At 40.8% G+C, this 27,405-nt stretch overlaps 1 protein-coding gene across 1 annotated transcript; it reads right to left on the bottom strand.

The window, feature by feature from the left end:
• Window positions 1–269: 269 nt before the first annotated feature.
• Window positions 270–26,801, bottom strand: ROPN1 (rhophilin associated tail protein 1). Its single transcript, XM_010981521.3, has 6 exons — window positions 26,564–26,801; window positions 10,283–10,410; window positions 6,641–6,758; window positions 5,205–5,366; window positions 978–1,153; window positions 270–473 (listed from the first exon to the last, which is right to left on the bottom strand). The coding sequence occupies exons 2-6, from the start codon at window positions 10,396–10,398 to the stop codon at window positions 407–409; spliced, it is 639 nt and encodes a 212-aa protein (XP_010979823.1). The 5' UTR covers window positions 10,399–10,410; window positions 26,564–26,801; the 3' UTR covers window positions 270–406.
• Window positions 26,802–27,405: the final 604 nt, after the last annotated feature.

Below are 27,405 nucleotides of genomic sequence, written 5' to 3'. Positions count from 1 at the left end.
ATAATAGCTACAAATGGAGACATAAACTGGTAAAAACATAGATTGACCACTCATGTAAGACATTCCTAACAATCGCACAACATCAAACCTGTGTCTGGATAACACCCTTCCTCTGCAAAGCTGACAGCCTGTCTTTCACCTCAGCTGCATTTTCTATCCATGCTTCGTCGGCCACTTTACTCTGTGTCCATGTGGGAAGGATACTAATCTTCTGTTAATGTAGGTGTTTTGTTCCAACAGTTTTACAACTTAGTTCCACATGTTTCTGATTTCATATGTTTGCCTAATTGTTTATTAGTGTGTACCCGTTACACAAGAAAATTGACATTGGATGGTGTATGGGGTTCAGTCATTCTGAAGCACAATCATCTCTGTATCTTCCTTTAAAATTGCCAAAATTGTGCTTTTACTCCAGCCGAACCCTGGGGTTTTGGGTAAAGTCATTCACCTTGATTAAACCATCAGGACCAATTCTGTTTGGGGAAAAAAAGATATATATTGGGGGGTTAGTTCATTTAACAATTCGTCTTAAGAAAGACACTATATAAACAACTCTCTCACTCCAAATTAATTCTTCTGTGGCTCCTGCCCTCATCACTCTTTTTCTCTGACTTCTTGACTGCCTGTTCCTCCTCCTCCCCTCCTACCACACTGGTCAAACCTGAGCATGGGTCAGAGTCACCTGGAGCGCTTGCTGAGACACACATGCCTGGCCCAGCCTCCAGAGTTTCTGATTTGATGGGCTCAGGCGGAAGCCTGAGAAGTTACATTTCTGCCTCGTTCCCAGGTGCTGGTCTGGGTAGCACACCAAGAATCACTGTCCTCTACCATTCTTTCTCTTCGGTTTCCCCTTCCCTTTCAGATCTTCATGTTCTTCACAATATTTCTCTGTTCCCAGAGCAGTAAAATACAGTAACCTCAGTATATCTTGGCCTGCTAAATTTGTGTTCCCCTCCAGTTGGTAAAAGTTTACTCACACTTCCTGTTCAATGTAGCTCAGCATCCGACTGACATGTGAAGCAGAGATCTCCCCATCCACTTCGGCAATATACGTATAGAGGAACTGGAAGGTGCTGAAAGGGATCCGGGCAGGGCCACCATCGTGGTCAGATGATAACACTTCACACACTATCTTCAGAGTTTTGGCAATGGTCTATAAAGTCATAAGATTGAATGAGGAGAAAGTCACTCTTCCAAATGAAATTCCTAACATCAGTTTAGATACAACAAAGAAAACAAAAATTTTCCTCTCGTAAAATGAAGTATTACATCATAAGATATTATACTCGGGAAAGCTTGAATATTTTTGTGCCCAAGTGTCATTTAATTCGATCTCAAAATATTGAGTATCTACTGGATGTCTTTCTTTTTCCTTTCCTTTCTTGGTTGGAGGGATACTCTCAAGGAATTAAGTTTATAAACTGTTGAATGCTTTAAGACATTTATTACTTTAATCAGAATAACCTCACTAAAGGAAAGGAATTTGGTTTTACATTCTACACAATTAGAATTTCTTCTTATTGAGCTCCAGTTTTCTCTCTAAAGGGCAAGGTGATTGGTCTCGCTTATATACTCTAATGAGACTCTTGGAATAATGCCACAGGAGGGGAGGGGACCACTTTCATTTACTCTCTCTTGGCCTTTAGAGTCTTCTCCTGCAAGTCGTTGGGAAGCACTGGATGAGGCAGTGTGCCAGGCACTTCCATGGGTGAGGGTGGGAGGCTGGGCACACAGGAGGCTGGTAAGAGGTTGTCAGTGAGGATGGGAGGGCATGTACATGAGAGGGCAGCTTGACAGTGGTTTTGGGTAGGTTTGCAAGCATGTGTGCACTGAACCTCGTAATTTCCATCTATAGCTCATCCTCTCTGCTTCTAAAAAACCCCTACTGCCCTGTTGCCTTTGTTCTGTGGTCCTCTTCCTACAGTCTCATCCATACAGGGGTGCTGTTATGGGCTGAATTATGTCCGCTCAAAATTCGTATGTTGAAGCCCATTCCCTAAAGCCTCAGAATGTGATGGTATTTGGAAATGAGGCCTTTAAAGAGCTAATTAAGTTAAAATAAAGTCATTAGAGTGAGCCCTAATCCAATAGATCTGGTGTCCTTATAAGAAGAGATTAAGATATGAGAGAGAGACAGACAGAAAGACACCAGACACATGGGGACAACCATATGAAGAAAGAGGGAGATGACAGCCATTTACCAGCCAATGAGGGAGGCCTCAGACACACTGAGCTCAGATTTTCAGCCTCCGAAACTGTGAGAAGACAAATTGCTGTGGTTGAAGCCACCCAGTCTGTGGTACTTGTTATGGTACCCCTAGCAAACCAATAAAGGTGCTTTCTACCTCAAATATTTTTTATTGATCATTCAAATAACAAACCTTCAGATTCTATTGCCCTCATAAGGTTTTTAAATGTTTTAAAAGATTTAATAAACGGATGAATTGGATGAGAATTCTCCAGAGTGGAGCTTTTTGATATACTTAAATAAATCTAAAGTAAACAGAGATCTGCATTCTGCTACACAAGATTTTTTGGTCAGCTGGGAATCCACTCCATAGAGATAGCCTTTAAGCATCTTAACAAGCCTCATTTTCAAACTCAGAGGTGAAAGGCTTAGAAAGTGAACTATCTGCTAACAAAATATGCCCTTCCTTCTCGTGAGCACAATTACACTATCTCTTCTGTATATAATTGGTCTCGGTGGAACAGGAGGTGGAGTAGTCATGCTAGAGGAGGGAGGGCTGAAAGGGAAGAGGACACAGGTCTGCGTGCTGTAGCATTTTGAATCACGTGGGTAGATTCAAAGAGCACAAAGTGGAGTAAATACACCTGCTTCCTAAAATTCCTGCCTTAGATTCTTCTATAAGGAGGGGACTGGATTTTCTAAATGGCACAGAGCTCATGGCTGGCTGGTGAGTTGACAAAGCAAGTTGGGGATTTCGGGGCTTGCTTTCAGGATATGTGGATTAACAGGAATGTAACCTCCTCCAGATGGTGACACCCTGACCACCCCCACATTTAAGTTCCCAGCAATAGTCCAACCAGAAGCAAATAGATACAACAGGATGGTTCCTGGATTCACAGAGCACCCTTTGTTTGTGGACTAGACCTTCAGGCTGACTTCACCTCGGTGTTCTTTGACATAGGGATGACAAGGGGCAGAATCAGACACCTCTCAGAATTGGCAGGGTCCACTGTTACCCAGAGTCAGGCCTGAGGGTGTCTCAGTGGAAGCAGAGAAGGTGAAATGGAATGTTAGAATGTTTCAAGATCAAAAGGCCTCATGGACCATCTAATCCAACCTCCTGAAGCAGGGAGGTAGAAAGATAGAATTCACCTCATGGTTTCCCCTCCCCAATTTGGGTGGCAGCTGTAGCAAAGTAAACCTAGCAGCTGCGGAAGGAGGGTTGGAATTTGGTTTTCCGAAGTCACTTTGGTTACAGGGAGGTATGTGGACAAGGAGAGGACTCAGACATCTCCAATGTGCTGAGGGGCTGTGACGCAGAGCACCAAAGGCAGGGAGCAGGTGAGGGCCACCTGGGAGAGACTTAAGGAGGCCCCGAACACCAGTGAGAACAGAGGTGAGCTGGTGAGGGACTCTCGTGCTGTGAAAGGGAAGAAACCAAAGGCTTAAGCTGCACAGCTGGCGACCACACAGATGAGTGTTTCCATGGAGAGCAGAAGTGCTGGGAAGGATCAGGGATGTTGGAAACCCTCCCCTCAGCTGCTCTGCAGTCCCAGCACCACCCCGCCTTGTACACTCAGCCACCACCTTGAAGAGAGGAGTGGTGAGGAGAAATCTGAGAGACTGAGCAGTTTACCTTAAAACTGTTTTCAGTTACTTCAGCAGATGGAAATTCCTGGGTTGGGTTGGATCTACTTATTTTCTTACACCACCCTTCATGGGTAGGGTAGATTGGGAAGATCAGAATTAACTACAGAGAAAGTACATCCCTCACTACCCCCTGAATGTCTCTGAACGTGGTGTGAATACACTTGTGATCCTATGAGAATGTAATGAAGTATGTCGATTTTTTGTTTTCCCTCTGTGATTTTTCCCAAACATTGGGGCTATTTCCACAGAGGTGTAATAGTGCTGATTGGCAACTCATCTGCCTCTGCTGCAGAGAGTAATTTATTCATTATATGATAGTGCTAGAAAGGACAGCAGAGAAGGGAAAACCCCATGAATGGCCTCTCCTCCTCCTCTCTAAAGAAATGATCGCAGTGAGAGTTGAGCAGAATCCATGGGAAAAGCTGGACTACAATATTCCTGGTAACCTTTCTCATGAACCAAAGTGTCAAATATGCATTCCCAAGATACTGGAGAAGAAAGAACAAGATTGTGTTTAGATCTACTGAGTGATTCAAACTACCTTTTCCGTACCATTTAGTTTTGACAGAGGTAATCATTTTCTCATTAACTTTTAAACGTGTATGTACTTCAGAGATTTTTTAAAAATCATTTTTTGATTCCTTTTCATTTAAGTTATTATAACTGTTTAATAAGAGTGAGTCCACATATAAGATGATACCTTTTAAATATGCATGTGTACTGGTTGCAGTATCTTTTTCTTTCTGCAGTATCTTTTAAAGAAAACAGGAAAATGGCTTTTCCAATTGTAAATCACGTCAAATTTGGAAAAGGCATGAATTTGTATGAGCATTCTGCATCCCTAGTGATGTCATGACTCTGAGTCTGGAAATAGCTTCCTCCTTTCCTGCTCTCTTATCTCTGATTCTTGTATCCAGTTATGCTTATCAAATAGTAGTTTTCTATAAGGATGAAAATCTTCTTCAGAGTCTCTATTGACATATCTTTTAGGTGTCTGGAACCCGAGTCTAAGTCAGTCTTCTTCTACAGCTGGCTCCTAGTGATCTTTAGGAATATGAATGGAGGAAGCAGAGTGGTGATGGAAATAAATCTGAGTGCAATGGCTGAAATTCATAAATAATCCAAAAGCTGCATTTTAGTCAACCTCTCCCCAGAGTTTGATGACAGTTTTCCCCTCTCTCCTCCTAATTCCTGCTTCTGGCTGATGAGCAGAGAAACGACCTTAATTCAGAGAGGTGAGGAAGTCAACAAGAGGAGGTGGGCTCCCCATCAGCCCCGCAGAGTTGACTGTGGGAAGAGATAGATGTACTGCCCTTCCAGGCCCCGAGAGATTTCCCCTTAACACAAAGCATTAGAGCTAACTTACAACTCCAAGAGAGCTGCAAGCAAGGGCTAGAAACTTCAGCCACTCAATCTCCTCAGTAAAGCGGCCCACATTCATCACACTATTAAACAGATCGGTTGGGAGATTCAGCACCTTCCACATCTGGGCCAGCTCATCCGTATGGATGATCAGTCTGCCAGCAACCTGCAGGGCAGGGGACAAACACAAAACGGGATGAGGGACAGGACGAGAGAAGGCCCTGAGAAACGCCTGCCAGGACAATGGCCCTGTTTTCCCAGCACACAGCAGGCAGTGGGGGAGAGTGTTGGAGGTAAATGGGGTCTCTGGCAGTTCTCTTGGCAAGGGTGGAGAAATATTCAGCCTGATGAAGAAAATTCTAAGATATAATTTAATCATTTTAAACTTCAGATGTCAGAGTTATGGGGAATACATACATGTATATTACATTTTAATTTTTTTCTGATGCTTTTATTATATGCTGTTTAACCCTAGGTTGTCCCTAGAAGGCAAATAGGACAGCCTAAAAATGAAGCCAAATGGCAGAGGACTTGTCTGACCACGAGTTAGTGGTGAAACTAGAGCTAGATGTTAAATTTCTTCATCTAGACTCCACTGAGTTCTTTGCTCTAGACCTCACATGCATCCCTCCTGCTTTCCCAGGAATTATATGGGGTCTATACTCAGGATGCCTAAAGTTGCTTGGTCCCAGGTATCTCGGATATCTGCCATGTCCACTGCACAAGGTGCTGGTGGTCAAAAGGAGAAGGGCACTAACGGCCAGCTGTTGGCCAGGAAAGCCGTAAGTGCCACACCTTCCCTGGTCCTCTTGATTCCCGTGAAGTGCTGAGCCTCCAGGACCAAGGCAGTTAGTTGTCTGAGTCAGTCCTAAATCACCCCCAAACTCCTTGGTCCTGGAACCTAAAATCGGGTATGGTTGTGCTAAGCCATATTTCTTGGGATTTGGCTAAACTGCAAGCTTTCTCAAGACAGACCCTCCTCATCCATTTGTGGGGCAGCTCCCAGGATGATGTGGCTGTGGAGAGAACCAGAATTTTGCCTAAAAGCTAGGCTGTGTCTGCACCTAGGATGACTGTGGAACTACAATATGCTCCTCCCCAAACTGTGATGGGCATCATATATGGTCCTGATGAGTAAGGGTGACACTAGCCAGGGATGTGGACCTGCACTTTCTGAAGAGAAGGGACTCACATTGCCTTGAACCCCTGGACACTCTGCCAGCTTCAGGGCAACCTGGAATGACTCGACTGACAACTCAGCTTACAGCCTATTTCACCATCATTCCTGTTTCCCCAAGGGAAGATTTCCTCTCGGTGCTTGGTTTAGTGACTTTTTAGACAATGCTGAGTGACCAGGTGATGAGCAAGGGGACTTTTGTCTGAACCCACCAACCCTGACGTCATCCTGCACGCCCCTTTGCGCTGTAGGATGGTGCCTACCCGAGAATGCAGGATCTTTAACAGCTCCGGTGTAAGCTCGGCCCAGTTAGACAAAGCCACTCGCTCAGACCGCTCTCTGATTGGAGGAATCTCTCCACGGGACATAGCCCCGAAGTACCTACAAGAGAAAAACTTGGAGGTGGGGAGAGCAGCTATACTCCAGCGGCCTTTGGCTGCTTTGAGAGTCCCCTCTCTCTTTTTTCAGGGAGGGGGTGAGGGAAAGAACATTAAGTGGCTTCTTTGTGCCAGACACTGTTTTTAGTTCATTTAGTTCATTTTTAGTACAGGAAAAGCTTGAATATGTTACTTTACACTTAAGGTACAGAGACAGTTTAGGAAATAAAAAGATTTGTTCTTCTTTAAGGATGAGGAATAACCAACAAAAGTTTGATATGGAATTCCCTGAAGCATATTGGGTCTGTTTTTTGGTTTTTTTAATTTTTTTCAGTCATTCCTTCCTAAGTGTTTTATGCATGTGTGTGCATGCACATGCAGAGACACACACGCATATAGGCATATATATATTGAGATATATATGTATTATATATGTATATATGAACAATATGTATATTATGTATATGTATATTAGGAGAGAGAAAACCATTGTTACTTTAAATTCCTTACTCTCTTTTATGAAGGAAGACTCCTAGTACCTGGAGGATCTTTTTTTTTAAACACAAAAATCTTTGTGCTTGGTACAATGGCTGTCTACATAAAGTTGGTATTGGGTAGTGGTAGGGGTATGTAAGATTGGAAAGAGAAGTTGGAAGAGAACTAAAATGACTTACATAAGAAAGGGGAGGAGTTGAAGGTGCTCTGGGATGAGCCAGGAAGCATTTCAGCTGGAGGCAGTGAGACTTGGAGCTTCACGGGAGGGGAGAGAAGGTTGGCAGGGCACTAAGGAAGGCTCAGGTGTGAAGACAAGCCAAAGAAGGGTTTGAGACGAACTTACATGGGGTATGTTCAGTGAAATTCTCCACTCTCTCCCCTCAAAAATTTCCTTAACATCTGCCTGCCCATCAGTGCTTTGTGTAGTGGACTTCATTTTGGTGCAGTGTGGAAAAACACTGAGCCATGTTTCAGGATTGACATATGATGGAAGGGGCTGCCTGCAGCAGGAAATAGACATACTCAGTTGACACCTGGGGCACTGATGCTGTATGGAAAGGCCTGCCTCCATCAGAAGTCTTGTAACTGACATCAGAAGTCTTGTAACTGACTACCGCTGGATCACAGCCTCTGCCTCTCTCTTACTTTGTATTAATTTCTCCAGATCCAGGTAGTATAAAAAGAATACACAGGGAATTTTATACAACCCATTTTAGGGTCGAGCCATACAATGATGGAGCAAACCATTGACTGTCTCTAAGCCCCCACGCAACGCAGAGCTACAGCTACCAGGACCAAAGCACCTGCCAGGCACCTCTTGGAGGTCATCAGCAGAGAGGGCAGAAGAAATACTTTCAGGCCACCTCTACCAATTTGTGTGAGCAATCTCTGCAGACAGGTCAGTGTTGGGGTGGGTGTGGGCTCCAGGCATAGCACCAGACTTGGGTGATGTAAATGGGAGGGACGAGAGACACATGGCACTCACTTGGCAGAACTGACTGCCTAGGTAGAGAGTGACTGTCAGCAGCAACATCTTTAGAATTTTCAGTAGAGCTGGTTGTAGTCATGGATTTAGTCCTCTGTGGTTATTTAGCTTTGTTTGCAGTGAGCAATCCCATTGTTATTCAAATTGTGTGGTCACACATACCCACTACAAGACAGATTAGTTTATGTCCTGCTGATGCCTGGTAGGTGGTTTCCACATGGACAGCACATATGCAGGGATAGTTTTGCTTGTGATGAATTAAATAGACATCTTGTCTTGGAAATATGTTGTGGAGTTTCACCTCTAAAACGCTGCAGGTTTGTAAGTCACATAAAACCATCTGACAAGGGCTTTTCGTGTCTGAATAGATGGAGAATGCTCTTAGGTCATGCTCTGCTTTTTTACTGTAGTTAAACTACAAACTGATTCTTCACGGATACCTAAAACATTTATAGCACATGATACAATATGGGAGCAAGCAGGCTACAACAGTGGAATGTTTTCTCCCATAAATGTCAGGGACAATACCAAGAAATGTCGTTTTTCTTGCTATAAAGCAGCAGTGCAACAATAAAATGGGATTTTAAACTATTGTATAGTATAAAACAACGTGTCTAGGTGTGCCAAAAGAAGTTAGTCTTCTGACACTAAAGTTCAATCTTAGAGGTAATACATAAAATTTAGAATGGAAAACTAAACAGGGTTCATTACCAGGCAAAGTAACCCAATTTGTGTCCTTTTTTTTTTTTTTTTTTTTTTTTTTAATGAGCACCACTGGCTTATTTTTCCTTCCATTTGTAAAAGCTTCATCCTAGCCCAGCCCAGGAGCATGAGTGCCCTGGCCGGGAGACTCTGAGGCTCCTCTCAGATTGTGCGCCTTCTCAAAGGCGTCCACACCTTTTACCCACCACCTGCTCAATCAGTGCATCTACCCAACCTCATGTGGAGGATTCTCCCTTCCCGCAACGAACCAGCTGTGCTCAGTAGTCTCTTACTCCCCACCCCTCTCTCCCTCTGAAGCGCTAGTAAGGAGGTCATCCCCAAACAGTTAAAAAAAGAAAAGCCTGAAAATGGTCTGGGAGGTCAGGTCAGCCCCCAACTCCTGCCCCAAGCCTCAGTTCCCCAGGTTCAAGCAGGCACTTTTGTCTTAAGAAGCAATTTCATAGCTGGGAGGCTTTCAGTGTGAAACTGTTTCAATCCCGGCCAGCACCTATTGTGTAAGCTCCTTCCGTTGAGCAGTCTCTGGAGGTGTCTCCTGAAAGAGGACACTTGTGTTTGAGGCACACTGTTTGCAGCCAGGCGGATACTCCAACTGCCTCATCACTCTTGCCTCCTTTCTCCAGAATGCAACCTGTACCGTGTGGACATCCTTGTGTTGAAGGAACAAATCAGTTCAAAGAAACACTCAAGGAAAGACAAAGATACAAAGACAAGATACGAAGTGTCTCTGGCTGGGCGCAAGAATGAGTTTTAACAGCATTAGAGGAAGGTGTCACATTAAAGGAGTAAACCCAGGAGTGAACCTGCCTGAACTAATCCCACACAGTCCGCCCCGCAGGCTCCTCGCATCGTTCCCCCAGGTGCACTGCTGCCATCTAGTGGTGAGGCCTGAGAATGAGGCCGTGGTTTACACCAGGGAAAGGCAGGCTAAACTGGGGGTACTCTTAAACCCTCCTTTCCAGTGGGACCGGGGTAGGGGTGGGGATTCTGGGACGGGGTGGGGTGTGCTTGTGCTGATAGGATGTGGTAATCTAACTCTTGCTGATTGCCCCAGGATACTCTGCCTATTGCCCTGGCGTCCTGCTGCTGTATAGTTCAATTAGGGGACAGCATCCACCCTCGCCCAATTTGCTGTATTTAATGTGTGGATTTTAAAGTACCAAAGCAATGCAAGAGCTGAACAACACAAAGATTATGCTAATCAGCCCCGACTCCCAGGCTGCAGCCATGACAACCTCCTCACAGTTTTCCAAGACCTTCCCTCCTCCACCCCAGCACTTCTACCTCCAGTGGGGACCAGGGGCTGGAAGTGAGAAAGGAGTACGTACTCTGCGGCCCACTGGATGAGATCCTGCGGCTGGGTCCGAATGGCAGCTTTGGTAAATTGCTTCAGCAATTCCGGCAGCTCCGGGGGAATGCATATTTGCTTATCTGTTTGAGGCATTGATTGATTCACCTGTTGGCAGGGGAAATAAATAAAATGGAAATTTTTGAATCATAAAATGACAGGAATCCTGGACATGAAGTCACCCAATCTGTTTGACACTCTCAATATTGGGGAGTTCACTATGCCACAAGACAGATATATTGTTACAGAACTCTAAGGTTAGAAAGTGTTTTACTAATCCTTGGGTTTTGTTGTTGTAATTGTCATTTACATAAAAAAAACGCACACTACTACCTATTCATTTAAAAAGTAGAGATCAACAAGAAATAAGAAGCTAGAAAGATATAGCTCAGTGGTAGAGTGCTTGCCTAGCATGGACGAGGTCCTGGGTTCAATCCGTAGTACCTCCATTTAAAAATAAATAAATAAACCTAATTACCTCCTCCCACCAAAAATAATAATAATAAATAAAATTGAGTGGTGTTATAAAAAAAGGAAGAAAAAAAAAAGAAGTAAGCAAAAGTACCCCTAGTGATATCACCCTGAAATATTAGTTGTCACCTTCCACAATTTTTCCAATGTAAATATATATTTCTACAAATAAAAATGGGGTCATACAAAACAGCTTATCTACTTAACATCATAACATGATCATCTTCCATATCACACAACTCTTATTGGCTCAGTAAGAGTCATAGCAAAATTTACTCTATGAATCCTCTATTATTTGACATTAGATTATGTATTTCCAAATAAAAATAATCATTAAACAGCCACTTGATTAACATCTCTCTTTACATTTGCATGTACTCATCCACTTTAATTGTAAAAGAGAAAACATATATCTCGCTCAAAAAGTTCCAGGACAAATTGCAGCAAAACATGTAGATCCATAGAAAGCATACAACACAATGCACAAATAAACAGAGTGAAAGACTTCATCTGCTTTTAATAGAAAAAGAGAGATTAGATAGTCTGAAAAGCCTTACATCTTCAAAATACCTGGATGCGAGACAAATCTCAGCAAACATACCTTTCAAATTGCTTTGCTGGGCTTACAAGAAAGTGAGTGAAGCAGAAACCAGGGTGGAAAGCAAATGCAGAAACTAAGGCTGACTTGAGGGCCAATGTAAACACCAGGAATTTGAAGCTTCGAGGTAAATGGGCTGGCAAGGAGTGAAAAAGTAACTGAACTGAAGGACTCTCTTACCCACTAAACCTGAAACCCCTCATACTCTAAGTGTGAAACGGTGGGACTGAAAATATCTGCCTACTGACAGAGGGAAGCAGCACAGAGATCTGTCTTCCTTGCTGCTTCTTGTTGGGGGAGAAATAGTTTCCCAAGAATTTGTAGCCACAAGATAGATCTAAGTTTTAAATTTATACCATCAGCCTCGTTGGGAAATCCCGACAAGAAATTAAATGGTCTCAGTTTGTTGGTACTCCATTATCTTTTACTTTATGTTCTTTTATTTAGAGAAAGATGAATATAAAGATACTAAATTTAGACTTTGTAAAAAGTCAAGTATGCATAGCAAAATTTCAAAGGTAATTAATACAGAAGTAATAAAACCAACTAACCAGTAAAAAGGAGAAAAGGAATGAAAAACAACACAAAACAACTTGTTTGATCCAAAAGCAAGATGGGAGGGGCGGGGGGAAGCATAGGAAAAGTGTATAAGTAACAGATAGAGAAGAGTCCGTATATAACAGTAATCACAATAAAAAGAGAAGGTCTTAAATGTTCCAGTTAAAAATACAGAAATTAGCAGACTGGATTTTTAAAATATCCAGCTGTAGGCATATCTGAAAAGACACAAGAACACAGAAGACTGAAGGTAATAGGATATGTGGATAAATAGTCAGATAAACAAAAGACGTGTTAATACCAGACAGAAGAGACTTTAAGGCAAAATGCATTGTTAGGAATAAAAAGGGTCACTGCATAGTCATAAAAGCCTCAATTTACTGGGAAGAGAGCGCAGGTCTCGATGAGAATGCTACAGACACCAACATGGGTAAATCTCACGATACTGAGTGGAAAAAGCAATATATTATTTAGGTCACGTAAATAAGGCACAATATTGTAAGAAAGAACAAGAGAACAAGGGATGATAAATACTAATTCAGAACAGCTGTTATCCTTGATGGGGAGGAAGAGGGGTATCAGGGAGATGGAACAGGAGTCCCAAAGCTATTAGTAATGTTCTATGTTTCAAGCTGGATGGTGGATGCTTACATGTTTGTTTAATTATTTTTATGCCTAAATATACACTATGCATTTTATTTGTATGCATGATGTATTTCATTATTTAAAAAGAGTTACTGCTACAAGTTGTTTCTGATAACTTTTCATTTTATCTAGCAAAGGGCAGTGACTTATTTTATTCATATCATATACATAACATAAAATTGACCACTTTAACTATTTTTAAGTTCAGTGGTATTAACTTTCACATTGTTGTGCAACTGTCACCACCATCCATCTCAGAACTTTTTCATCCTCCCAAATTGAAACTGCACCCATTAAACAAAAACTCCCATTCACCTCTCCCCAGCCTGGAAACCACCATTCTGTCCTCTGTCTCCATGAATGTGATTATTCTAGGTACCTCATATAAGTGAAATCAGACAATATTTGTCCTTTTGAGTCTGTTTTTTTTCATTTAGCATAATATCCTCAAGGTTCATCCATGTTGCAGTATGGGTCATAATTTATTTTCTTTTTAAGGCTGAATAATATTCCATTGTATGCATAGACCACACTTTGTTTATACATTCATCTTTTGGTGAACATTTGAGTTGTTTCCACTTTTTGGCTATTGTGAATAATGCTGCTATGAACATGGGTGTACAAATATCTGTTCCCAGTCCCTGCTTTCAGTGCTTTTGGGTATATGCCTAGAAGTGGGGTTTCTGGATCAGATAGCAATTCTAATTTTAATTTTTTGAGAAACCACCATACTGTTGTTTTCCACAGAGGCTGCACCATTTTACTGACTGCAAAAATTTTGACAGGACCTTTTAGTTGTACAATTGTTTGATTTCTATTGAAGGCTCAAGTGGCCTCATGTAAATGGAAAGATGGCCCAGCTCTAATTAAATAGGTTTCTAGGACAACAATAACAATAACCCTTTGTTCGTACAGAGCAAACCTAAGCAAAGCCTTCACCTCATTGCCTCAGTGAGGAGATCACGTCACTATTCTGTGATCTCTCTTCATTTTTGGGCAAAGAATCTCTAGTAAGTTCTTCATACACAGTGTCTTTTCTCAATGCTCAGTCCTTCTTTAACCTCTTGCCACTTTTTCTGCTCATCATTCCTTTGGCCCCTTAAAAGTCATCAGTTACATCTATTAACTTCTTATCTGCACCAGATACTGTGCTAAGTATTCTGTATGCATTTTTTCACTTAATCCACAAAATATCCCTGAGGTAAGTTTTATTATCACCATTTTACAGATGATGAAACTAAGAAAGAGGATAAAACCTTTGAAATGACATGTAACTAATAAGTGACAGGCAGGATTTGAACATACAGAGTCTAAGGCCAGAAATGGCCTGTTAAACTTGATTGTCCTTTCTTTCTTGAGGCTTTGTTTGTTTGTTTGTTTGATTTGTTACGATCCAGCAATCCCACATCTGGGCATATTTCCAGAGAAAACTGTAACTTGAAAAGATACATGCACCCCAATGTTCACAGCAGCAGTATTTACAATAGCCAAGGCATGGAAGCAACCTAAATGTCCACTGACAGACGATTAGATAAAGATATGGTGTATACACACACAATGGAATACTCCTCAGCCATAAGAAAGAATGAAATAACGTCATTTGCAGCAACATGGATGGAACTAGAGATTATCAAACTATGTAAAGTGAGCCATAAAGAGAAAGGCTTTCTCTTCTTTTGATGACATGCACCATTCTTGTTTTTCTATTTTCCTCAGCACTGTGTCCATAACTCTTATTCCCCCTTCCTCCTGCTAAGCAAGACTAGTAATCTTCCCAAAGCTCAGCCTCGAGCATTCTGTATTCTCGGAGCGCTCACATCCTCTAATGGCTCCGGCACATCTCCACTAAAACTCATTCTCCATCTTCCAACCAAGTCTCCTCTCCAGATTTGTTTCTCAGCATAATGCCACCATTTTCTGAGTCATTTTGCCTCAAAGCCCTGGAGCCATCTAGTCTTTTTAATCTGTTGAATCTGCCGCTCAATCCCATTGATATTTCTTTTGCCATGTGTCTCCAACTCATCCCTTCCTCTCTACTTCCACTTCTTTCACTCTGGTTCAGCCCCTCATCACCTATTTGTGCAGCCTCCTAGTTGCTCTCCTCGCTGTCTCGGGTCTTTCTCTGGTCTCTTCTGCCCAGTGTGTCCAGATCTCTCTTCTGTACTGCTGTGAATAGGTCAGAGAGCCCTGCTCGCAAAATGATCATCATAAACTGACTTTCAAGGTTCCCCATGATTTATCCATATAATTTTACTAGTATTTACCAACACAGATTTCTAAAACATAGTCTACTCTGGCCACTTTCCAGGAAATTATACATTCAAAGCCTAACACTTTGTCATTCATTGTTAGCAGTGCTCTGTCCTGCTGTTTTCTTTCCCTCAGTATGTTGCTAAGTCTGTCTGGCTTACTTGAGGTGCCCTCCCTCCCTCTTCCTCTCCATCTATTCAAACCCTGCACACCCCCCACCTCAAGTTTCATCTTGAGTCCATTCTATGCCATAGGCCTTCCTGCAAAACTTGAGTATCACCAAATATTATCTGTAGTACACATTTTACCATTTCATCCCATTTTGCCTTTTATAGATCTCTAAAGCTGAGCTGCTCGCAAGTGATCATGGCAGAATGGGCTACAGGTGTGCCTCGAGGGAGATTGATGATTGTAAACTTTTCATAGTGATACAAAATTTACAACCATTCACAAGTTAATAACAGTTGAAATTATATTTGGATACTGTTTTACTCAGTCGGTAAACTTCCAGATTTCTGTAATTATTGTTTTTGTGCTTAAGGTTTTGTGCAGAGCACCTGCCAAGAGATGCTAGTATAGAAATTCCCCCTTTAACCACATGTTAAACCCATCTCTATAAGTATGATTATTGTTTTAATCACAATGTATTTATTGTCAGTGACAATCTTTTGTGCATATGTGTTTCAAATACTTTCTTCCTTTGACTCAATTTGCTCTTATTTTTAAAATTATTTCCTCCCTAAAAAGAAGGCATATATTTTCATCATTATCATCATCATCATCATCATCATCAGTTGCCATTAATAAAACATAATTGACTTTGTCCATTTAAAAAAATTGACTTGATTTATACATTTATTTATTTTTGGCATTTGATGTAATATCCAAAATCTTATTCTTAATGGAATTTTATGACATTATTTGTTTAAAGAAATAAAAAATATGTTTGCTTCTAAAAGCAAATAATAGTGGAAAATAATTTAATTGGTTCAGTAAAAGGACTGTAAGCCTTTAATAGCTTATAAAAATATTTTTCAAAATATTTTAACTATACTTGAGTATAAATAATATTTATATTTTGTGGAAAATTTAGCATTTTAATTGTTAAATTAACTGGTAACATTTCTAGAATTTCCCCTTATCAAAAAGCTTAATTTTTCAAAAGTTTTGTGATTTATTTAAAAATATTCTTAAGAAAATGGACAACCTTATTTTCTTTGAAAATTGACTTGTTGTAGTAATAAAGGCCTATAATCTCCTTAAATGTTTTATTTTTTGGTTGGGGGAGCTATTTAGGTTTATACATTTTTTAAGCAGCAATACTGGGGATTGAACCCAGGACCTCATGTGTGCTAAGCATGCATTCTACCACTGAGCTATACCCTCCCTTCTCCTTAAGTATGATTTCTTTTCCAACTATAAAGTACAATTTTAAATTAAATATTAATATTTAATTATAGTTTAATACTGTTTAGATATTCACAGACATATACAGTAGCCAAAAAATATAAATTTAAGTCACTTATTAGGTAATATAGTGAGAAGTATTTCAAATTTGGATTTGTTTGCCCTGATAATTTTCTTTACCTAAATATCTGCCTAAATGTCTTATTTTCATGGAAAAGTTATCAAATGAAAAAAGCGGTGCCAGGTAAATTATGCCAGCGCCTTAATAGAAGATATCTGTATTATACAGATACTCTCTTAAGAGAGTAATTCTTTAAGGTTTGATCTCAGTGCCCCTGTAAATTCCTAAAGGTTCTTGAGGACCCGAAAGAGCTTTTGTTAATGTTGGTTATATCTAGCAATATTTATTTTAGAAATTAAATGTTTTTATTTTAAAATAAAAGTAAATCCTTTGTATGTTAATATAGGTAACAAATTTTTATTAAAAAAAAACTATAGTTTCCAGAGATTAAAAAAATCCTTAATGACAAGCATGGCATTGTTTTACATTTTTTGCAGATCTTTTAATGTCTTATTTAATAGAAGGTACCTAGATTCTCAGATCTGCTTTGCATTCAATCTGTTGTGATATCACACATGATGTAGTTTCTCAAACACTCCACTGTATACTCATAAGAAGAGGAGTGAGAAAGACATATAGTGTCTCAGTATTATTACAAAAATAGTTTTAACTTCATGGATTTTTACTCCCCCAATTCTCAAGGATCCTTAGAAGTCCCTGAAACCACACTTTGAAAACTACTTTTTTTTAAATGAAATTGCTTAATAACAGTATTTTCAACTACAATAATAGTTTGTCAGATTGGGTTCAAGAGACTAATTAAAAGGTGACATAATTGAGAATTAAGGCCAAAATGTCTGCTACAATTACAGAATCACTCATTTTATCAACCTCCCTGGGAAATGACCAAGTTTGGGACAAAATGAAACAAGGAAAATATAAAAATGGAAAATTACTATTAGAAGATTCATTGTTGACAGTCTCCACAAGACCAATTAATCAAAGTGTTTCCTTGCAGGGCACTGAATCTACAGATGCTAATAACAGTATTCAGTTATAGCACTAGATAGAATCCCTGGAGAGGAAGGCTTGGCGGAATATTGATTTGCCAGAAAGTACCAAAACAAACTACTCAGGAAGAGGTATTTGGGGTAGTAACCAAATACTTTAAAACAAACAAGATTTTCTGGATTATGCAAGCACAGCGGTTTCTGTACTGGTGGGAAAGCTGTGATGACAGGAAGGTGGGAAGGCTTTACATCATATCTGTTCTCCATGTTCTGAACACCTGCGATGCAATAAGACATTGCTTTGTTCACATAGAGCTCTTGCCTGTAGATGTGAATTCCATATTAAAGGATGTTACTAATAAAATCCAGGCTGCTATAGTTCCGTCTGGTTTCAGCTTTACGTGAAGAGACAGTCTGCTGTTTCCTACTAAGTCACCTATCAAAGAAAAAGCTTTTTTCTCCCCTGAAGGTTAGGAGCAAAAAGAGGAATTGAAAAATGTCAATGATCCTCATTGCAGTTGTTGAGGAGAGTTTACTGTCTTCAGAAATTTGGCTTACTTAACATTTTCAAGCACCAGAATGAATCCAATCAAAATCACAATGAATGTGTGAGAATATAATAAAGTATACCAACAATGCTCATAGATTCAAAGGAAATGTGAGGTTAGAAGTAGTTCAGTGGGGCAGTTTAACTAATATTCTAACTTCAACCCTAAGTAAGACTAGTAGAAAAACATCTGTTAGGTGTCACGTTCTTTGGAAATACATGATATGAAAAAGTTCAAGTGCCTTAGAAATCCATTCACATTATCATAAGAATTTCAACCAAAGATGAAGAAATGAAATTATTCAAATCCTGGTTAATAATGAGAAAAGAGTTTCTGTCAATTGGAGAAAAATTAATTAATACCATTTTGACATTTGCTGAGACCCATCTGCGAGGCAAACTTTCTCACTGATGGTAACTATAAGAATTTGAAGAGAACAGCATTAAAAATTTTTGATCAGGACCTGCATGATATAAAGCAAAATAATGATCAGAAAGTGAGCTTTATTTCTCTTTGAAAAGTTAAAAAAATTATTTTGAAAGTTTTATTCAAAGTAAAATTTACTATCTTCACTCTCACTCTGTATTTAACTTTTTATTGCAATTATGTGATAAAACTATACTGAAGTTTTCATAAGCTCCATATAGACCTCCCCAAACCCTACAGTGTGCCTGATGTGCTTTACAAATCTTTACAAATATTTCTGTGTGTCAGGACATGAAAAGAGGTGGGAAGCTTTGCTGTAAAGTCGAAATCCAAATACTTCTGTTGAAAAACTTGTAAGTTTTGTTTGTTTCAGTGTTTTAGGATAATGTGTTATAGAAGAGATTCTGCTGAGTACCGAAATCAATTTCCAGTAAAATCTGAGATTCATATAATTTATATATATATAATAATTTCTGTAATTTTAAAAGAATGTAATTAGAAAGTAAACTGTAAAAATACTGGTTGTTAAGGAAAAAGTAGCTTCTAATTTAAATTACTTAAATAAAGTATTGATTAGAAGCCAGCAGGAAGTTTGAGACCAATGAGAAAAGCAGATACACTTTTTTGATTGCAGAGAAATAGAGTTCACAGAGTGTCGCACAGGCTGAAGGCATATGGTACTTTCTAAAGAAAACAGAAGCCAAGAGAATGAAACAGCAACATCTCACTAATACTGGCAGCAACTCCCTTACTGAGGCAGCAAGATAAGGCAGTGTAACTTTGTTTATGTGTATGAGGTTCATGAGTAGGAGCTGTGATTCCCTGTTGAGGACTGAAGTTGCTTTCTGGGGTTGGTAGAGGGAGGGGGTTCTTTAAGATTTCTGGCACTTACAACAAAGCGTGAACAAATTTTAAGTTGGTCATGTGATTCCAAGATTGAGATCAGCTGAGAGTTTGAAAGAATGAGAAAACTGGCCTTCTATCAAGTTAGGCTTAATCTAATTGGCAATCACATTTGGACCCAGGTTGTTCTTCAGGCCTCATTCTATTATTTTATAAAACAATAACATCACAAAAGTAATCTTTACAGCATCATTCAGTGCAGCATACTCCATCCAGCCTTGCATTGCTTCTACTCTCTAGCTCCTTCACGCCTGCTTCTGCACTGATCTATGCCATCCCCCAGGAACACATTTCTATTTCTTATTTAATCTCCAGTGAATAACTTTCCCCTCAAGCCTGCATCCCACTTGAGTGCTGTCCTCACTCTCAGTAGAGGAATTTCCTACCTGAGTGAGATGAAGGGTGTCAGAATGAATTCACATGCCTTCCTCTGCCACTTCAGTCTACCTCTTTGACCTCATATTTTCCCCTCTACTGCTTGAGCTCTGAGCTCTTGCCTTGTCCAAGGCCCGAGGAACCAGCATTTGACCTTCTACACCCTCTAGAAAGTTTCATCTTTGCCACCTCCCTGGCACCTTCTCTTGTATCAAATAGGCACTGTCTGGCCTTCTCTTTGGAAAAAAATTTTTGTTTATTTGTACTTTACTCTCTCTCCCAATGGTCTAATTCTCCTTTTCACTGTCAGACTTCCCAAGTGTGTTACGGGCTGATTCCTTTTCCTCTCCATGACCCCTGCTCCTTTAATCCTTCTTATAAGGCTTCCACCCTGATTATTATGGTTTTGAAACTGCCTTCACAGGTATAAATATCACCAGTGTCTCCCTGACTGCTAAATCTAGTGGTTTCCCCCACAGCACTTATTCTTCTGGGCTTCTGTATTGCGTTTGAGAAGCTGACCCCTCTCTGATGAACCGCCTCGCTCCACTGGATAGCGGTTGTACGGTGTCTTTCTTGTCCCACCTCTGTGCTCTTCCTTGTTCGTTTCTGTTGCTCACCTTTGTCTCCGCTATCACTTTTTAGAGGTATTGCCTAAGGCTCAGTCCCTGAATGTTTGTGTTTTCTAGTCTATACTTTTTTTTTTCTCAAATAATTTGTTTTTAAGAATTTTGGTAAATGTTCCATGTGCACCAGAAAAGAATGTTTGCTCCACAGTTGTTGGGTGTAACATTCTATATATGTCAAGAGGTTTAATCAAGGAGTTCAAATATTCTGTATCCTTATTTACCTTTTTTTGCCTGCTTATTCTATCAGTAACTGAGAGAAGTGTGTTTAAAATCTCCCATCTATGAGATGGTTTTGTCTATTTCTTCTTTCAGTTCCATCAGTTTTTGCTTGATAAATTTTCAATCCCCATTATTAGATGCATAAATATTAAGGGTTTTTTAAAACCTCCTACTGAATTTAACCTTTATCATTATGAAATACCTCACTTTATGTTTTATTTGTCTTAAAGTCAACTTTGTCTGCCAGTATTTTTTTTTTAATTTTTGCAAGATTATACACTTTTTCCTAAACTTTTCCATTAAGTTGTTTGGTGTCTTTTGTAAACAGCTTAAAAATACACTCTGATAATTTTGTCTACTAAATGCCTTCCTTTTTTTAAAGGACATTCACTGAGTATAGAATTTCTAGGTTAGCAACTTTTCCTTTCAGCATTTTAAGTATGTAATCTCATTATCTCTTGATCTCCATACTTTGTTAAAAATAAGCTAGATGTCTTTATGTTGCTCCTTTGGAGGCAATGTGCCTTTCTCCTCTGGCTGTTTTTATGATTTTCTCTTTATCTTTGATTTTCAGTAGTTTGATTGATTTGCCCAGGTGTTCCTGGTTGGAGTTTGCTGAGCTTCTTGGATCTGTGAATCTATGAGTTGATATCTTTTATCAGTTTTGAAAGGTCCTTGAGCATTACCTCTCCAAGTGCTCACTGTGCTCTTACCTTCTGGGACTCTAATTATATCTATTTCAAGTCATATACTCTGTTTTTTCCATTTTTTTCCATCTGTGATTCAGTTTGGATATTTTCTGTAGACCTTTGAGTTTACTAACCATGTCTTCTGCTATCCAGGCTGCTGTTAAATCCATTCAGTGAATGCTTTATTTCAGATATTATATTTTGAGTTCTAGAATATCTGGTATTTTTATACATCTGTGTTCAAATTCTCCATTTATGCATCTTTCCCTTGATTTTCCTGGACATATCATTTCAGGTTATTTTAGTCAATGTCTGATAACTCCAGTGGTTGAATCTACCTGTGGATCTCCTATTTTCCCTCTGGATTACTAGACACATTTTCCTGCTTCTTTGCCTGTCTAGGATTTTTTAAATTGTATGTCAGATGTTATGTAAAAACTAAAGTGTGTTGGGGTGCCTCAAATTTCTAATCTGTCATGCCAGTGCTGTTTGACTGCCAAAAGCCTTGTTGGTTTCTCTTTCCTCCAGTAAAATCTGTCTGCAAGGGCCAAGCACAATCCTGAGTCCACATCCAAAGTTGGTAAAGAAAATGACTTATGACCTTCAGCTCATCTTGGAAGGGCTCAGCACCCTCCTGGAATTGTAATTAATCTAGTATTCATCACTTCTGAAGCTCTCTGGTGTACTTACAATAGCTTTAAAAATAATTTTTCTAGATTTTAAAATTCATTGCAGTGGGAGGCTTGAGCTGCTGCAAGCTGCTGTATTCTGCTGGAAGTAGAGGCCTTTTTTGTGGCTTTAACGAGAGCTCTATGCTGATGACTCCTGAATCTCCAATTGTAAACTTTCAACCATACTATGTCATATCCACCAGCTACCTACTCTGGAGTTCCCCTTTCCCATAAAAACATCCAAGATGAACTTCTTTTACTCTCTCAATTGCATTAGTCTGATATATCATGGCCATTTTTTATTCATCCTTCTTTTTCATATCCCCACTTTAGTCCTCATGGACTTTGAAAAGATTTGCCTGGAAAATAAAAAGGAACATCTTTTTCCAAAAAAGGAAGGGGCTTAATTTGACTTCCAATATAGTTCAATGTCTTCAATTTACAAATGAGAGAACTGATGTACAAAGAGGAGACGTGACTGGCACAACAGTTTGTGTTGGAGCTGAGTCAAGAACTCGGGTCTCCTTCATTGCTCCTTCTACACTATACCATCCTGCCTGTCTCTGAATAAGGCAGTTACACACCATGGATTTTCTCTAGGACAATGCTAGTTTCTAACATTATGTCTGACTTTCTCCATAAGTCAATGAATTATCCTGGATATTCCAATTTGCCTCATAAGAAGTACACTTTTAGCGCCTTGAAGTGGAACAAAAATTATCTGTCAGAGTATGTCCTAATTTTTTTGTCTGGAAAATATAATTATTGTCTCTTTAACCATATTCCATACAGTTGCAAAGAATGGAAGGGGTGCCCAGCATAAAACAGGCTTAAAAGCCAATGCACATTCCTTATCTCATTTAATACCTACAGCAATCTGTGGGTAGGTAGGTTCTACTATTATAATCATTTTTCCAATGCCAGGAAATTGAGGCTTAGTTTTTCCAGAAAAAAGGTCCTAACCACTCACGTTGTTACATCACTCTGAAAAGCCTTTAGTGGATTTTCATTTCTTTTCTCATCAAAATGATGCCCTGTGTGACTTTCAAGTGCTCCACAATTTATCTTATTCATATTAGTTTGCCTCTCCAACTTTATTTCACAGAAGTCTGGATCTTTTTCTATCCGGGGGCCAACACCTGGATCAAGTTAACCCAGCATTTGGATGCCAACAGCAATATTGCTAAAAGCAGTCCTACCTGACCTTGTCCTTTTTTTGAGTAGTACTTTTTGGCTCTGTTATTAGCAAATTTCTCCAAATTGCTTATATATCATGCTAGTACCACCTCTTGACATTTATGAGTTCCATATGTTTGTTATTTAAAAAGTGAAGTTACCTCTTTTGACTTATGTTAACTTAGTCATGTTCTTATTTCAAAGATTTCCCCCATGTTCATATCATGATCCACAAGCCCAGGGATACCACTGACAGATTGCTGTGTTAATTGTGCTCCCTAAGATATACAACACATCCCCTATTTTGGGGACCTGGTATACAAACCTAGGGCTACCTTAACCTTGTCATTCTAAAGTGTATGAAAGTATTCATTTCTTCAGTGAAGGGTTAGAATATCCCCACATCACTTCATCCTTGTACTTGTCCTCCCTACTTCTGATTTCATCACAGCATCCCTATGATCCAGGGATTCAACATATACAAGGGCTCTGAGGGGTGAATGCACCACAGTTTTCAACAAAAGATCAGGGCTACGTTTCTCTCCTGTGTCTGCTACCATTCCTGATGATGTTTAATACTGCACTTGGCTTTTCCAAAACAAAACACAGGGCTGCTGTTCCTCATAGGTCCCAGAGGGAGGATCAAGCTCCGGTGAAGAAGCACTGGTGGCTATGAGACAGGAGACCAAGATTCTGGTCCTGGGCCTATCTTTGACTAATTATGTGATCCTGAGCAATAATTAATCCAGTAAAATGTTATCTGTCAGGAATAGCACTGAGGACTGGGAGACAGAAATAAATGAGTCACACATCCTGCCTTCAGGAGCTCAGAGGCTAGTGGAAGAAACTGATAGGAAAATCAGTGATTAAAATTGGGTGCGATAAGTGTCAAGAACTCTGCACTCTATATAGGAGAACAGAAACGCCTAGATGAGGCATCTAACTCATCTGAAGGCAATAGATGGTAGTCAGAAAATATTTCTAAAATAGTGATTATATTGAACAGAGACTTGGGGAAGCCTAGTTTGTTCATTGCTGTATTCCCAGCCCTCAGAACAGTGCCAGGTACTGATACGAGCAAGAAGGGGATTCTTTAGACAAAGGTGTGGAGGTGTCAGAGAACATAGAGAATTCAGGGAACTGTGAGTAATTGTGGAGGGCTAGAGTGGATAAAGCGGGAGTGGTTGAGCCAAAGGCTGGAAAGATAGCCCAAGACCAGAATATAAAAGATCTGGTATACCATGGTAAGGCTTTTGAACTTTACCTTAAAGGCAATAGGGAGGCACTAGAAGTTTTAAGCAGTAGAGTCACACAGTCAGATTTGGGTGTTAACTTGATGCTCTGCTTATCAATTGATTGCCTCTCTGCTCCGAATTCAACCTGCCCTGCCTTCTCAGCAAAAACAGAACTAGGTCCTTTAAGTATTTCTCCTTTGCCAGATAGCATAATGTTAAGCTTTGTTAGTAGAGGGCGCTGGAGGGAAACTGGAGGAGGAAGGAGCTTCTCTTAAGGGTTCCAATATGATCCTCCTGCTAGGCTCCAGGAGCATGCAGTTCCCAGTGCTGGGATCCTGCAGTGCACAGCTTCAGCAGCGTCTGCAGTACGTGATCTCCTAACTGCCCGACTGCTGCAGTGCCCAGTGGCTAGCCGCTTCCCCCGGCGCCTCTCTTGGGAAGCTTTGCTGAAGAATGCAGCCAGTAGTCATCTTTTCATGAATGGCTTTTCTGGCATCCCAGTAAATGGATCTCTGCCTGCCCTGCACCTCAGTAACTTCTCTGCCATCCAGTGAGCTGTGGCCACACCCTGTGAGACACACTCTTGGGAGGTCATCTCTTTCTTGGATGATCTATCTCAAGGGTAATGATAGCTTCTTATATCTGTGATTCCTGTATACTTTAGATTTTTATGTCTGGCTAACTAATCTTCCACTACTCCAATCTTACTATGCTTAAAATTTGTTATATTGAACTTTCTTTGTTAAACTGTTATATGATTTTCTCTTTGCTGGACTCTGAAACACACATTGACTGAAAGCTGTGGAGATGGGCTGAAGGGAGTGGAGTGAAGCTTCACACAGGGAGCCTGGTCAGGAGAAGATGGCAGCATTTTTGGAGACAACTCTGGAGAGCATCATTGCCTTGAAAAGCAATTGCAATGGGGAGGGATAGGAGAGACAGGAACTAGAGGACTTGGTAACCACTGGGGGAAATGGATGAGAAGAGAGGAGTCTAGGATGACTCCCCACTTTTCAAGCTTGGATGACTGGGTAGATGGTGGCATCATAGATGGCACATAGATCACAGATGGAAAACACTGAAGGAGGGGCAGGTCAAATTCTCCTCCCATGTCCCCATGGGACTCAGGACTTCCATGCACTTTTAAACCACAGAGACTTAGAGTCATAGACTCCTTAAGTTGAAAAGCACTGAAGCCCAGCGTTTTGCCTTTGGGCATTATGGACCATTTGTTCACATCAGATAAAAGAAGTGGGGAAAGGTCCATTCTACCTTAACATTCCATGATTCCAATGTTTTGTGTTCTTTTTCATTCTTAAAGCTGTCAGTATGGTAGGCCTTCCTCAATTATCCATCATTCCTGCCCCACCCTGACCCCAACTCAAAATTCAACAGGTTCCTCTTTTGTTAAACCTACATGCCTCCCAGTATGGAATGGCAGGCCAACACCTTTGTGCTAAGTGCTGAAGAATATAGGTCTTATCAAATACAATATATATATATCTGTTTCTGGAATTTCTCATTTAGTTTTATTAGTATGGGCTAAACAGGGCTTCAGTTATGTAAACAAAAGCCTGCAGTTACCTAAATGAAAGGCTGCAGACACCAGAATTTCAGAGGCAGTTTCTATGAACAGCTCTTGGAAAAGAGGACCAGGCAACTGTATGTACTTGTTTGGGTTTGGAATAGGAGATGATGGATTTTGGATACGTGGTTGCCTTTGCTGGGATGCACTCCTCACCTTTCCATAGGTTCTTCTGGTTTCAAATCAGCTTTTCCTGACCTCTCTGACTGTTGGTTTCATTATATCTTCTCAGAGCATCACTTACTCACCTCTCCTTGGCAGCAGCTAGTTCTAATTTTACATTATTTATGTGATTCTTGGATTAACACCTGCCTCCCCACAATAGACTGTAAACTTCAGGGCAGGGTCAGTCATTTTCTGCTCACTATAGAATCCCCAGTGCCTAGCTAGGTGCCTGGAATACAGTCAGTACTCAATATATAGGAGGAAAATGAATGAATGATAGCAGTTTATAAAGTACTAGTCATGTTCATTTGTCCTCCTGACAATCCCTCATAGGTATTCTTATATGCACGTTGCAGACGAAAAAACAGAGGTTTGGCTAGTCAGGGGAGGGGGGAGGGGGAGATGTCTAATCCCAGATTCTGTTGTGTTTCCAAATCACGGTCCTGCATGTAAGAAATCATAGTTTGGGCAGAGAGCAGTAATCACCCATGGTTCTGTTTCCTTAAATACCACAGTTCCCTCCTCTTGCCCTGTGAACAGGAGGGGTTTAGAATCCTGATGGGCCCATCAGGCAGGACCTGAACAGCTGTCGGGGCGCTCCGGGTGCTGCCCTCCCTCCACTTCCCCTCGGGGTGGCTACCTGAGGCTTGCTCCCAAAGAGGCTATCCGGCAGCGGGCGGCAACTCGCGCCTGGCCTCAGGAGGGAGGTGTGCGGAGAGATCCAGCGCCTCGCACCTTCGGCGGGCGGAAAGCAGTAGAATCTGGGCGGGGAAGGGCGGCACCGGCCTCAGCCTCGCGGCACAGGAGAGGTGGGGCAGGACCCGGCTTTGTTAGCGCTTCGCCTTCGCCAGGCAACGACGACGCCAGCTGCGCTGCCTGGCAACCGCGGCGCAGGGGCGCGGCCGTGACCTCACAGAGCCGGCCCACCCCCGCCGCCCCGTCCCGCCCCCTCTGCTACGGCCTCCTGCGGAGTCTCATGCGGGTGGAGCTGGGAGGCGGAGAGCTGCTTGAGGGTCGGCTTGTGGCGGAAGGACCAGACGGCTTGGCTAGCGTTTAGGGATGAGGCTGAGGGCTTTGAGGCACCTAGGGGAATGTGTAGCAATTTACAGTGGGCTTTTTGTCCGTTAGAGAGCAGAAGTGGACGACCTTTCAATGATCTTTTGGCTTGTGAAAAATGGGCAGGTGAGGAGAAGCCCTGAGGAAGAATTTTAACAAGGTTTTTGTTTTGTTTAGTTTTTTGACCAGTGACGATTCTATGTGCATGACACATATTAATTCACTTAATCCTTACAATCACCCCACCAGGCAGGGACCGTTATTATCTTCATTTTTACAGGCGAGGAAACAGCACAGAACACCCTAGTAACTTGCCCAAGAGTTAGCAAGTGATAGGGCTAGGATTTGAACCCACAGTTTGAGGCTCCAGATTCCTCAGATTCTATAATGATAAGAAAGGGGGTTGGATCTAGTGTGGGTAGGAAC

Source organism: Camelus dromedarius, chromosome 2 (assembly GCF_036321535.1).
Source record: "Camelus dromedarius isolate mCamDro1 chromosome 2, mCamDro1.pat, whole genome shotgun sequence".
NCBI classification, from domain to species: domain Eukaryota; kingdom Metazoa; phylum Chordata; class Mammalia; order Artiodactyla; family Camelidae; genus Camelus; species Camelus dromedarius.
Note: the sequence above shows the minus strand (reverse complement) of the source record. Positions and strands in the feature narration are given on the sequence as shown.